The sequence below is a fragment of the Vespa velutina genome, chromosome 5 (assembly GCF_912470025.1).
Source record: "Vespa velutina chromosome 5, iVesVel2.1, whole genome shotgun sequence".
Lineage (NCBI taxonomy): Eukaryota > Metazoa > Arthropoda > Insecta > Hymenoptera > Vespidae > Vespa > Vespa velutina.
Window position 1 is genome coordinate 568,933 of NC_062192.1, and position 13,797 is coordinate 582,729.

General features: G+C 30.5%; 2 protein-coding genes across 5 annotated transcripts; one reads left to right on the forward strand and one right to left on the reverse strand.

Moving 5' to 3' along the window:
• Positions 1–391: 391 nt before the first annotated feature.
• LOC124949292 (PC4 and SFRS1-interacting protein) lies at positions 392–6,262 on the reverse strand. Its single transcript, XM_047494136.1, has 12 exons — positions 5,968–6,262; positions 5,528–5,598; positions 5,231–5,391; positions 4,983–5,152; positions 4,525–4,714; positions 3,248–3,346; positions 2,834–3,182; positions 2,552–2,726; positions 2,414–2,467; positions 2,267–2,332; positions 2,017–2,149; positions 392–1,908 (listed from the first exon to the last, which is right to left on the reverse strand). Exons 1-12 carry the CDS (start codon positions 6,118–6,120, stop codon positions 1,775–1,777), a joined length of 1,755 nt encoding a protein of 584 aa, XP_047350092.1. The 5' UTR covers positions 6,121–6,262; the 3' UTR covers positions 392–1,774.
• A 479-nt stretch (positions 6,263–6,741) lies between these two features.
• On the forward strand, positions 6,742–13,787 carry LOC124949289 (bone morphogenetic protein receptor type-2). 4 transcript variants are annotated; one of them, XM_047494125.1, is made up of 12 exons: positions 6,742–6,876; positions 6,954–7,084; positions 8,238–8,340; positions 8,419–8,616; positions 8,754–8,990; positions 9,086–9,241; positions 9,344–9,526; positions 9,784–9,953; positions 10,036–10,231; positions 10,324–10,524; positions 10,598–10,819; positions 10,887–13,787. In XM_047494125.1, exons 2-12 carry the CDS (start codon positions 6,998–7,000, stop codon positions 11,924–11,926), a joined length of 2,793 nt encoding a protein of 930 aa, XP_047350081.1. In that variant the 5' UTR covers positions 6,742–6,876; positions 6,954–6,997; the 3' UTR covers positions 11,927–13,787. The 4 variants fall into 4 exon arrangements, with proteins under 4 accessions (XP_047350081.1, XP_047350082.1, XP_047350079.1 ...); XM_047494123.1 differs by adding an exon at positions 7,666–7,959 and having other exon boundaries at positions 6,791–7,084; XM_047494126.1 differs by lacking the exon at positions 9,344–9,526 and adding an exon at positions 7,666–7,959 and having other exon boundaries at positions 6,790–7,084.
• The last annotated feature ends 10 nt before the right edge of the window (positions 13,788–13,797 follow it).

Sequence of the window (13,797 nt, forward strand, 5' to 3'; positions counted from 1 at the left end):
AAATGATTTATGTTTTCAATGCACTTCAAAGGCCACCGTTTACAGCCCGGCGATTTTCGTCGATGATTTCATTGACGGGTGTTATATTAAATTTTTAATATTTAAAGTTTAAAAAATTATATATATATATATATATATATATATATATATATATATATATATATATATATATATATATAATCTTAGCATAAGATACCGTTTGATCGTATACGAACATTTCTCGAACGTTCGATACACAAACGTTTTCTATTAAAAGTAGTTTATAAGAGAAACAAGAATTTTCTTTTTCATCGACTTTATGTCTGCATCGTGTCTCTCCAATCGCTTAGTTATCTTCTTCATCTTTAAAAATAAAGCAAAATCAATTTTTATAAAATCAAATTTAATTATATTTTTGATATGTTATATTTGAATAATTTCTATTTGTACAAAAATTGAAATAAGACAAATTTTCTTGTTGGTAACTTATACTTTTCGATACAAAGTGTTATTTTTTTTTTTGTTTCTTTTTTCTTTCTTTTTGTAGATACTTAGCAGTATTGTCTTCACAACTACTTTGAATTAAATCAATTTTATGTTTCATTATGTATATACTATTATCATTAATAAAAATTATAATGTAGGAGCTTACCATTACTCTCCTATGAAAATAATTTTAAATTAAAATAATCTTATATCAAACGATGTAAATTAACAAATGTCTTTCGACTTTCAACATTTTTGAAATCAATTGCAATCTTTAATAACAGATTTAAGAGATTTAGTGAGAAACATTTTTCTATGTATCTATATATGTATAATTATATTGTATAACAATTTAATTTCACTTGAGTAAAGTATCTTCATTTCTAGAGTTATAAGAGCAATATAGTAAACTCAAAATACTTACCCATAACTCACATGTTCCTGTTACTTCGCGTTGCTATCAATCATAAATTTATTGCTACGTATGCTCATAATTTCTACAACTAATGAACCAACATTTACCTATAACTATTTGTAAAAATGCCCAGTAACAGACTTTAAAATATATCGAGAAATATTTCGAGATATCATCAGCGTTATACTGAAAAACAGAATTTTCTTATTGCTCGGACAATGTAATTTTGCCTTTAAAGTGCAATAGAAACATGAATTTCAAAAAGATAAAAATCGTTTCTCGCAATAAGTCAATACATTGATGGCATTCCAATGGAACGCATTGTACAATTACTTTACTTTTGAATTATTCATTGCCTGTCAGTATAGTGTTAATGTATAACATGAATTGTGTATTCCTGTATTTACATCGATAGTTTGAAAGAAACAATAGTTATGAAGTAAAGATGATCGCTGTCTTACTATGAATGATTACTGTGAAAGTTCTGCTTTGGTACGATCAAAACGATGTAAAGATAAATTACATTCACAGAGGCAGAGAAACAATTACATATTATAGAAAGTTGATTTTTCTAATTTGTATAATTTGTGTCAATTAAACTTTTTTTGGCAGCATGAGTGTCATTTACATCGCCGACCTGCAATTGTAAATATTCTGACACGTGCACGTTCTTGTAGTATTATTATAATAACGCCAAAGGGAATTCATTAGAAATTTCAGAAAAACCCATAGAATTATTGCAGTAAGAAAATTTATCCACATAGATCATTTTCAAACGTGCAAAGGCCACTCCCTTAATCAGTTGAAAAACACTCTGCTGTCTTGTATAGTATAGTATCGCACAAAACATAGTGAACTACGTCCACCTTTTACTACATACGAAACGTATGTATGTTACTTGGTTTCCGTTTCTTTAGGGCTTTCAATTCTGATAGGCACTTGTTCCGATTCTATTTTCACTGTAACGTCTGTATCTACTTGACTGCCACTATCATCAGCATTTGCATCCTCTGATATACCAGCAGCATCTGAAAACGATAAGTATAATAATGTACTTTTTTTTCTCTTCTTTTCTCTTTTATTTCCTGTATAAACTTCAAAATCACGTCAATTGCAAAATTAAATAATAATATCACCTGGACAAGTAGGATCAGACATTAAGGAGAAAACTTTTTCTTCGGGCATGTCTTTCGTTAATTCCTTGAAATGGTCCACTTGATCAGAAAATGATTGCCAAAACGATTGTCCCTCTGGTATAGTGAACATGGCCTAAATAATTTTTTAGATTATTTTCCTTTTTAATACAATATCGCGCATTATCATTTTTCTTTTTCTTCTTTTTTATATCTAGATGAAATGAAATTTAAGTTGCTTAAGTATAATTACCTTAAATTTGTTGTATATGTGCTCCGCTTTCTGTCTTATTTGTTCTGCCTTTTGTTTGAAAACGGCCTATAAAATTAATTGAAAGTGATTTGATCTAAAAAATTATTAATTAATTTAATTACACGTTATTAATGCCGATATATTTACCTCTTCTTCTTTGCTCAACTTCCAGTCGGCTAAGTTACCAATGTACCGCCTTAACTGTAACGATCGATAAAATGCGTAAACTAATCGAAACATCGAAACAATTATTAGCACTAAGCTTAAAACAAATGTAGTATTTACCCTTTTCACAGTTTCAACAATATGTGGATGCTTTTTTAACATTAATGGATCAATAGAAAGGGACAATATTTCATCCATCGCTTCTAAACATTTGTCAGTATTAGCCCGATCCAAACCAAGATTAGATTTTATTTGAGCATCCAATTGTAACAATTGCGCTTCTATACGAAGCCATCTAAATATGAAAGAATATAAATAAATCATAGTCTCGTATAATTGGATTTATTTGTTACAAAAGAGGCGAACAAGTTTCTTTTTTTTTTTCTTCTTCTTCTTATTTACCTTAGCTTGTAAGTCTTTCGATGAATCGCACCATCTTTCGCCAAGAGACGTTTCTCATCTTCTGGCACATATACATTAAAATCTAATGAATCTTTGACTTGCTCTGGTAAAATTTCGCCGCTTTCTAGTTGACCTTTTAACTTCATTGCATTTCGAGCCGTAGTCCAATCCCATTGCGTTCTAGCTTTTTCGCTATCAAATGATTTTGGCCTGTCTACATCTAATTTAATGCCCACGTATTCACCGGCAAACGTTCGTGCAAGAAGAAATCGGCCTGGTGTTTCGGAAGATGTAGGATTAGAAACCACAGTACCTTCCATAAGCGATGTCTCGCCAATACTATTTTTCTCTTTAACATAAAATAAATACGTATAAATGAATATACGAATTAAATATATATGTTCTAACACTTACTTTCCGTGGTGATATTTCTTTTCTTATAAGTTCCGGCAGACGATATGTGCTCGTTAGACTCATCGTTTTTAATTTTTCCGCGTCCTCTGCCAGAATGTTCTATCGTACAGACATTGAAAATCATATTATTAATATATTATTATACTCATTTTTATATAACAATGAAATTTCATTTGATCGAATCAATCTTTAATATACATATAAAGAGGATTCATCTTTTAATTTTATGATATGCGCATATAGCGTCTACCTATAACAGTACATAAATTTTCGGTAATACAACGTAAAAATGAACTCGGATTCTGACTTTGTCTACTAATACAAGATGTATAAACGATATTTGAAATAACACGACGAAAGGAATTCTATCGAGAACAGAATGTACAATAGACAAAAGGTAGGAAATAAGTAGTACCTATATAAAAAAAAATTATATAGAAATTTTATTAAAGTAAAACAATATTACGAAATACAGTTATTTTTCAAAAATTTAGCTTTTTTTATACGAATTAAATATAATTGTTCCAAAAGAACCAATCTTTTCAATTCTTTTGTCGATAAATTCCTAGTTTCGTCAGTTTCCACAAATCTTGTATATATTTCATTTATATTTGAAGGTATTGTCTGGGTTTCTTCTTCCACCATTAAACATGATACAGATGAAACATTGATCACATTTCTCGAACCTTTAAACATTATTTCTTTATAAGAATTTATGATTTGCTAAGATTTGCTTTCTACACTAGCAAACCACTATAAAAGTTAGTAATAAAACAGGTTAAGCAAAATATGAAGGTGGCCACAAAGTATTTAAAATATTTAAGAAAAATATGGAAGAAGTTCAAAGTAATCAATCACATTCTCATATTTGTAACTTTTCATTTAAGATTCGTCTCAAGAAATTTACACCACTGACCATTAGAATTATTAACAGATTAAAGATTAAAACGAAAATATTGGACATTGTGTTCTCGATATATATACATATATATATATATATTTTTTTTTTCTTTTGCGTTTAGTTGTTTATAATTAAATAATTAATTTCATTGACATATATTATCCTAAATAAATTATGCACTAGACAGTACATAATACAGGTCGATATTTTTCTTTGTCAAATTTGTGAAAATAATTTGAAATTACAGTTCCTGCAATATACATATATGTGTGTGCGTGTGTCTGTATGTATATATATATATATATATATACACACACACACATATGTACTGCTAAACTAAAAATATCAACCACATAAATATCACTTTTATGAGTACCTTCTGTTTCTTCAGAACTTGAGAAATCAGCAAAACGTTTTGGTTTAATTTTTCGTCCACTGCGGCTTACGATTTCTTTAGGTGATTCCTCCCCTTGAGAATCAAGAGCTAATTCTTGTTTCGATGTGTCACTTGTTGATGTGGATAATGCCTTTGCCTTCCCGCGTTTCTTTTTTAATTCAGGAGTTTCCTAATTCATTTGTGAAATAAATTACAACATTTTTTTATAACACGTTTTCTTCGTGCAACACATAAATTAAAAAATGATACAATGTAAGGAATAATCGCACAAACTCTTTAATCTTTACAAATGTTTGTCGGCAATTCCTAAGTCTCTATCGGAGACTTATGATTTCAATAATTGCGTATCGTGAACAATATTGCGTACAAGAATACACAGGAATCTAAGCCTCCATAATACAAATAATATTGAAATGAAATAAAAAATAAAAGCTTACTGGATTATTAGATGATGTAGAAAAAGGTTTTCTCTTTAGAGATTTTTTTTTATTTCCTTCATCGATTATTAAAGATCCAGATTCCAAGTCACTATCCGTTGCACTAGCTGTGGGTAATCCTGATGCTACATTGCTACCTTTTGTGCCAGTTTCTTCTACAATATCCGATTCTATAACATCAAAATAATCTTGAATAAAATAATTAAAGTATTAAGGGATATATTACGTCTTGTAACTTTATAAATTACCTTGTAGATCATCTATATCTCCAGCTTTACTTCTTTCATTTTTAAGTTCTTGCTCGAGTTGTTGTAAGCCCTCATGAAAAAATTTTCTTCGTAGAGCTTTATTACCAAACTTTGCTTTGTTTTCAGTATAAGTAAACAGCTCTTCTACTTTACACACAGCCCTAAAATGAAGTAACTTTAACAATAACCTTATATATCTTTTATATAAAAATAACTACTATGAATTTTACTTTATATAATTATTAATTGTTTTATATAAATTGTGAAAAAAAAAGAAAAAATTCTATTTTTACTTACGTTTCACCTGTACCATAAAAGTATACGTTATACTTAGCATTTTTAGAATTGGAGTCTACAACTTTCTCAACCTGTAAATAGAATCAATAAAACACATGGTACAAAAATCTATATGGTAACGTACATATAATTTCATTATTTATTTTCATTAAAGTAATATACATTATGAATGTAACATATCTAATATAATGATTGAAATACATTGGCTTAATGGTATTGATAAAAAAAAATGATTCCATTTCGTTTATACGTTCGAACGAATTTTATGTAAACATAATTTTTAAGTGGACTAAAATATTAATCAGTTCTTTTACGAATAACGCTATCAATAATGTTAGCATATAAAAGTATTATTGATTAAATGATGATATCTACTGCGTTATCTATAATGTACCACGAATGTTCGTCGAATCACTTTAGATAAATTAGATAGTACTTACTTTAGCTGGCCATGGCGGGTAACCTCGAACTTTCGCAAAAACTTTGTCGCCGGGAAAGAACTTCTTTAGCAATTTCACCATGTTTATAATAAGTCGTCTCAAACTTCGACAGTAATAGTACGTATCTATACCACTTATTATCGCAAATTGCATAAAATTCGTATATCTAATATCTCAGAAATATTTCACAAAACATCACGAGAGCCGCCATTTGCACGATACGTCGAAAACACACACGATACGACGCGGCGTTCCAATTCGCGCGTTCCTCTATTAGTACGTCATAAACCGCGTAAACTAAAATGTCTGGCCATGAACCGTGCTTTTAGTAAGCATACCGAACGTTCGATGGTTGAAATCATAAAAGATAAAAGCGTATGTGTGTTCAAGTTTATATATATATATATACACATATGCATATGTATATATATATATGCATATGTATATATATATATGCATTTACACACATCGATCGTTTTCAAAATGGCTGATGGACGCAGATGACGTCAATCGTTAGTTCATAAACGCCATCGTATTTGTAATGTCCTCATACGTTGATTTCTAATTAAAATCATTAGATGGCTTTATGATCATCTATAAACGGTTTCATCTGGTGTTACAATAAGATTAAAAAAAATAACCTTTCACCGTTGATCATAATATTTACAAATGTACGATAGATAAAAATAGAATTTCAAAGAATCAATGTAATTCTTATCGTTACCTATAGGTGTGCTAGTGTTTCGATTGGTACAAAGATTTCGATAACAGAGAGCGCTAGCGTCGTTATCTGTCGATTGATAAAGTTGCTTTCTTTATGTATGTATTATATGTCGTATGGCGTAGCACTCCTACAAACACAACGGGAGCTTTAATGCGAAGCTCATTGCTTACCTATGAGTTTCGCTTGTTAGTATCATTTTTACGCATTTATGAACGCGTGGTTAATCGCGATTCAATGGATATTGTTTGACTGTCAATTGTAGGTTTTCAACCATAATATTTTTCCACAAAGGATCGTTGCAGTTTTATGAAATCGTGCGATGTTGCCCTTAGTGACGGCGTCAAGAACTTACAGAGCGCACGTGAAAATTTTACAAAGATTATCGGTCAAAATGTAAGCATTATAATTTTAACACGTTAAGACAATGAATTATACGAAATTTATATTTCTTTCATTTTTATTTCCTTTATATAAAAATGTCAATTTTATACATCGTCATACGCTCTAGACTTAGATCTCGTACGAACTACATAATTTATAATATTTATAACGTGATTTTTATGTGCATTTTTTATAACATTCAAAAATTATTTCATTTTTAATCCAATTTTTATTCGTCATATGTTAAATATAATAAAGGGCTACATTACTGGCAAAATTATATAATTTATATTTAAAATTCCTCTTATAAATTTTTTTATTCCTAAGTGAAATAGTTTATGGATATTTTAAATTGTTTAGGAAGTAAGCTTTTATACATTTAATATTAATAATCTTGCTACTATCTTATATGCATTTATATTAATATTCATATAATATTTCAAGATAATTATGACGTATTATTTTTTTCTTTTTTTTTTTTTTTCTTTTCTTTCTTTTTCCCATTGTTGTTTAATAACTTTACCTTAATTACATATAATGACGTTAAGCTTATAATGTACTTGTATACACTAAAAAATATATGTGATAAACAGATGAACAAAGAGTGCCTATGGTAGTACTATATATCGCTATGGTCAAAGATGCCAATTCTTAAGAAGCATTGCTTCTGCTGAAGTGGCCAACTTGAAGAGCCTTGCTAAAGCACAATGAGAGCCATTGTATCAATCGTATTGGTCACACTACTGTATGGGATAAGCTCAGCCCCCATTTATGCCAGTCGAATATGTGCAAGTAGAAAAAAAAATAATGAACATAATTCCTTGAAACAAAATTCAACAGGGGTGTCTGAAGATGTACCCAATAACAGTAATGTAGTTCGTATCTCAGTAAGTGGATCAATTAATGTCCAGTTAATGTAACATTATATGAAATATAAGATTTTATAGATGTAGCGTTAATTCCTATTAATAAATGTACATAAGCACACATAATTATGAAGAATAAGAGCATGTAGAATGATAGATCAAATAGGTATGATAATCAGTGATATCATATATTGATATTGATAAATTAAATAATCAATGATTATTAATTATGGAATATTTGTAAAACATTATAATTGACGTATACCATTGTTTGTATATATTAGCATTACATTTTACAGGCAGATGATGACATTAAAATTGACATATGTAATAATTTTTGTCATGCATTGTGGCAAGAAAATAAGACTGCAAATGGTACAGAAATTATCATTTTATCACAAGGTATTCAATGATTTCTTTGTATATCCCTTCTCTGATTGGCCATTCATGTAATTGGATCTTTGTTGTTTCCAATGGTAGGCTGCTGGAAACAATCTGGTGAACAAAAGTGTGAAAACACAGAATGCGTGGCATTACAACGTTCTACCAAGGCTTTAAATAATACCAAGTTTTGCTGTTGTCATGGAGATTATTGTAATTTAAATATTACAAATAATAACCTTTTGTACTCTGACAACAAGATATTTAATTCCGCACCAGTGCAGAAAAATCTTGCAAGTAAGGCTATTTTGCATTGAAATTTTTTTTTTTTTTTTTTTTTTTTAAGTATATATTGATCCTAATATAAAAATTGTACTCGTTTGTTAATGATGCACGTGGTTTCATTTTTTTTGTTTTTTTTTTTTTTTTTATAGCAACAGAATATTTAGAACAGTCAGATTCAGAAAGATGGTTGCTCATAATAATGAGCACATTAGTTTGCACTTTATTGGTGATATGTACAATAATTATGCTGATATATCGAATCTATTATAACAATATATTAGCAAGATTAGGAAAACCTATATCGTATGATGATCAATTTATGGATAGCACAGCATTAAGGACTGGTACTTATACGGTTGATCATTTAAAATTGACTACAATTGTGGGTATGTTGTTCAGTTCATATAATCATCATTGGTTCGCATAATCTACTTGTAATGTGATGCATTTATAATTTTTTTTTTTTTTTTTTTTTTTTTAGGACAAGGACGATATGGTTCTGTTTGGCAAGGTAGTATGGGTGATCAAGATGTTGCTGTGAAAATATTTCCTTCTCATTATCGTAATTATTTTCAAAACGAAAGAGATACTTACTGTTTGCCCTTTATGGAACATCCATCTCTGTTAAGCTATTATGGTTAGTATTTGTAGTTTGATAAAAAAAAAAAAAAAGTTTTTTCTCTTGTCGATATATACCAGGCTGTATAAAAAGATCAATGCCGAACATTTATAAATACAGGTGTAGACGAAAGAGTAAGCCTGGAGGGTAGTACAGAATATCTTTTAGTATTAAGTTTTGCACCGGGTGGTACTTTAACAGACTTCTTACAAACGCATACTGTCGACTGGATGACATTCTGCAAAATGGGTCTTTCCATAGTTAAGGGACTTGCATATTTACACACTGATATACGTAAAGGAGGTAAGCAAACATTATTGGATGTAGAATACTTAGGATACCTTTTTGGGTACGTTATACTATAGTTTTTTTATTATATAGAAGATATAAAGTTGTAAGGTCCTAGTTATGATCATGTTAATGAGATTACGAAGAATCTCAGATACTCTGGATAATTCGTTGATCCGAGCAATTCGTCGAATCCCGGCTCAACGAATCAGAGACGGTGTATTCTCCAAGTACACGATTCTACAATTCTCTAAGTAAGTCGAACGTTGCAGATAAATTCAAGCCCTGTATCGCACACAGAGATATCAACTCGAGAAATATATTGATTAAAACCGATGGAAATTGTTGCATATGTGACTTAGGATTAACAGTCCAAATATCTGGATCTAAGTATTATTCTAATGGTGAAGAACAACATGCGGAGATAAAATCGATTAATGACGTAAGGGAATGATTAAAAAATTGAATATTATTAACCAATAATGTTATTTGATTCACTTGATATTCTTCTTGATTTGTAACAGGTGGGTACTTTAAGGTATATGGCACCGGAAGTATTAGAGGGTGCTGTAAATCTACGAGATTGTGAAAGTTCTCTCAAACAAATAGATGTTTATGCAATGGGCCTAGTGTTGTGGGAATTGGTTTCAAGGTGTTCCGACATTTACATTCCTGGATCAGAGGTGCCTCAATATAAACAACCGTATGAAAATGAAATTGGTTTGTATGGATCGAACACATGACCTTGAAGTAATTTTCTCAAATACATCTCTATTATTCTTTCGTCCTTTTCGTTCCATTTCGTCCTTTAGGATTGCATCCTACGTTTGAACAGATGCAAGTATTGGTATCGCGTAAAAAAGCTAGACCCCTTTTAGAGGGGAACTTAATCGATAGACCAGGAGTGCGTCTTATCAAGGAAACTATGGAAGATTGTTGGGATGCGGATGCTGAAGCACGTTTGACAGCTTTATGTATAGAAGAACGTCTTTCGGAATTACAATCTCATCGTAGTAAGTATGCGCCTCATTTTGTTATAGGATAATCAATCATTTTGTTAAAAATTATTGAAAATTGTTTTAACAGTCACTTCATACTTTACCGATGGGAGCCCCATGGTGAACTCTCATTGTGCCTTAGTGCCTTCAACCACAAATAGCCTTTATAGCGAAACTTCACATCACGATAATGTTCACGTTGTTCAACTTGCAATGCACATGAGTCAAGATGGGCCTACGAACGAAAGCAATATGGTCGATAATTTGGTTACGCTTTCTCCATCTGACAGCGTTGCCCACGAACATAGTTGTAAGTAATGATATTTCTTTCGAACGTAACATCGAACGTAACGTAATGTCGTTGTTGTTTATTTCAGTTAAAAACTCCAATGAAGTAGCCGTATATAATCACACACAAACTCTTCAACCTTATCAAGGTAGAAATCCTTGTATGGAGAGAAATTTGATGTTACAGTCTGACTCCTTAGAGGATCTGGGATGTAATGGTAATGTTTTAGTTGATAAATCTTTGAAGCATACGTGCAATGATCAATACAAAGTCGTGACAGAGGCGCAAGGTCTCGTCTCGCACGATTACTTGGGTCAGCATACGACTCAGTTGGCGCAACTTAGACCAGCGACACCGATACCATACGTTCAAAATGTCATAACCGAGGATGGCGGTGCGTCGTACAATAAACGAAAGCAAACCAATGTTCACGATAATTTTCTTCAAGAAAGTCCGCGGAAAAAGATTTTCGGTGGTTGGCCCAATTTAAAAAAATTACTCGTTAATAAGAAGATGCACCCGTATAATAAATATCCGATAGACAGGGAAGATTCTAAATCCAACTTATTGTCGAAGCAAAATGTACAAATTAAAACTGTGGACACTAACGTGACCATTTCTCCCGGTGGGAAATACGTTAATGGAATTATTGGTAAGACGTCTACTTCGACTACGCCAATAGTCAAAAATGATAAGAATGTAGTACAAATTGGAAAACACGCGTATGATAATGACGGTACGACTACTAATGCTCGGCCGTCGACTTTACCATTAGTTAATTTGAAAAATAAGAAGGGTGAGAGCAATCTTAGCAGGCAAGAAAGTATTGACAAATTCAACGAAGTCTTTAATGTTAGATCTAATGTAAACGTATTGAAAGATCCGCATATGAGAATAAAAACTCCAGGAGATTTACCTCCTTCCGTAAGAAAGATTCGTGGTCGTGCACAATCGACAGCTAGATTTTCGCTCTATGACGATCGAATGATGTGTAATATTCTTAGCGAGGAAGAGGATCGTAGCGACAAAGCCATTTGGAATTCAGTGCCATTTGGTATGGATCTTGGTGAAGGAGATGGAACAAGTTCACCTATAAAACATAGTACCAAAAATGTTACTTGCTTCTAATGAGAAACACGATATCAATGTATATGTAAAATCTCTATATGTACGATTAAGTGAAACTAAAAGGCTGAATTGCAATTCCGCCTGAAAGATATGTACAGAGAAATTTTCTTTTAAAAAGTAAATAAGATTTTATACTTAATACCGGTATGTTACTAAAATGCAGATACATATATTGTACACACAATAGAATTAGATGTCAGGAAATCAGAAAGGGAGATGAATATACTAAAAAATCAGAAATATCATAAAATCTAATAATTACATGTGGTGGTTTGTCGCACGATACATGAATTTTTTCTTATTTCTTCATTAATATTTAATGCGTAACGCTTCGAAAGTAAAAACAATTTAGTGCATCTAAGATACAGTGCAATGTGTATTTATTAAATTATTGAAATACATAGGGGATATTTTCAATGTTTCTATAGATAGAAAAATTTCGTGTGAATTGTCACGTAAATTTGTTCTATCGTTTGCATATATATCATTCTTTGAAATGAGAATGTTAAATATTTATATACATGGACAATCAATGCAAGCATACACAATTGATGTGATTTTATGTGTATTCGTCTTTTACTCTTTTTTTCTTTATATAAAGTATTAAAAAATGAAAGGAAAAAAAAAAAAAAAAAAAAAAGAAAAAAAAAAGAAAAAAAAGAAAAAAGGAAAAAAAAAAAAAAAAAAGAAAAAAAACCATTTACAAGCCATGTAACACAGAGAGAAAAATATTAAGCTTTGACATAGCAATTAAGAAAATCAAGCATGAGCTTCAGAAAAAAATTATTATGCTGAAAATTTACCGAAAATAATTACTTTACAAAGTGTTTCATTCATTGACGCGCTATCATTGGATTTTTTTTTTTATCAATTGATAATACTTTATAAATCATGTGTTTAGAAATTGCAAAATAAGTATTTGCACATAGCACAAAAACTGCTTGATATTAGTATATTAAAATATGATATCTTGTCCATTTATGCACAATGATATTAATCGGATATGTAAATATGAGATTCAGTCATTCTATAAGTTAATTAACTACTTAGGTGCGACATATTTGACTATGGGTCGATCATAGATTTATGTACGTATGTATGTACCAGAAAGTTAGGTACTAAGTTTTGCATGGTTGGTATGGCTATATATTTTAATTTAAATTTATGAATTGGCAATACATTGAAATTTGACCATTAGAATATTTATAAAGATTATTAAATTGTTGTGTTTATCGCTTAAAGGAGTACCTGCACAAAATCTATGTTTACAAATACATCGATATGTAAATATTTTGTAGCATAAATTCAACTTGATGTAATTTTTAATGGAGCTTAAACTATTACATTGGTTATAATTGCATTGATTTTCGATCACACAATTTTATTGCTATATTCGTCCTCGAGTATATTATTATCAAGATGATCATATAATGAAAAATATGCGATTCGGAATAAAGAAGTTTCTAAAAGTCGAATACCGATTAGTATTCTTGAGAAATAATTTTATTCTATGCTGTGGTAAACCTTCGTAATCTGATCCTTTTTTTCTTCTTTTTCTTTTTCTTTTTTTTTTTTTTAACGGAGCCCTCCGATTAGGTAGTACATACATACATATATCTAAATATAGAATGGGTTGCTATCTCCTTCATCGTTGAATTCTAGACTATAAAGCGGCAAATGCAGAAGAACTATATTCTGTCCCCTCTTAGCAAAATGTGATTGGCCGAGTCTTCATTGCAACGATTTAATGTCGTACAAAATAAGCACGTACGTTGTATCTGTGACAATTTTAATGGTCATTTGTCATCTGTTAATGACTGTTAAACGTGTAAATAAGACAAATAAAAAATAATATCATATATTTAACTCGT

Excerpts from the sequence above, each read along its gene's own strand:
- LOC124949292 (XM_047494136.1), bottom strand. The coding sequence starts at position 6,120 with ATGCAATTTGCGATAATAAGTGGTATAGATACGTACTATTACTGTCGA. Across the intron at positions 2,333-2,413 it reads AGTTGAGCAAAGAAGAAGAG|GCCGTTTTCAAACAAAAGGC; the intron begins GTAAATATATCG and ends TTAATTTTATAG. Across the intron at positions 1,909-2,016 it reads GTCTGATCCTACTTGTCCAG|ATGCTGCTGGTATATCAGAG; the intron begins GTGATATTATTA and ends TATCGTTTTCAG.
- LOC124949289 (XM_047494123.1), top strand. The coding sequence starts at position 7,780 with ATGAGAGCCATTGTATCAATCGTATTGGTCACACTACTGTATGGGATA. Across the intron at positions 8,341-8,418 it reads AATTATCATTTTATCACAAG|GCTGCTGGAAACAATCTGGT; the intron begins GTATTCAATGAT and ends TTCCAATGGTAG. Across the intron at positions 9,954-10,035 it reads AGATAAAATCGATTAATGAC|GTGGGTACTTTAAGGTATAT; the intron begins GTAAGGGAATGA and ends GATTTGTAACAG.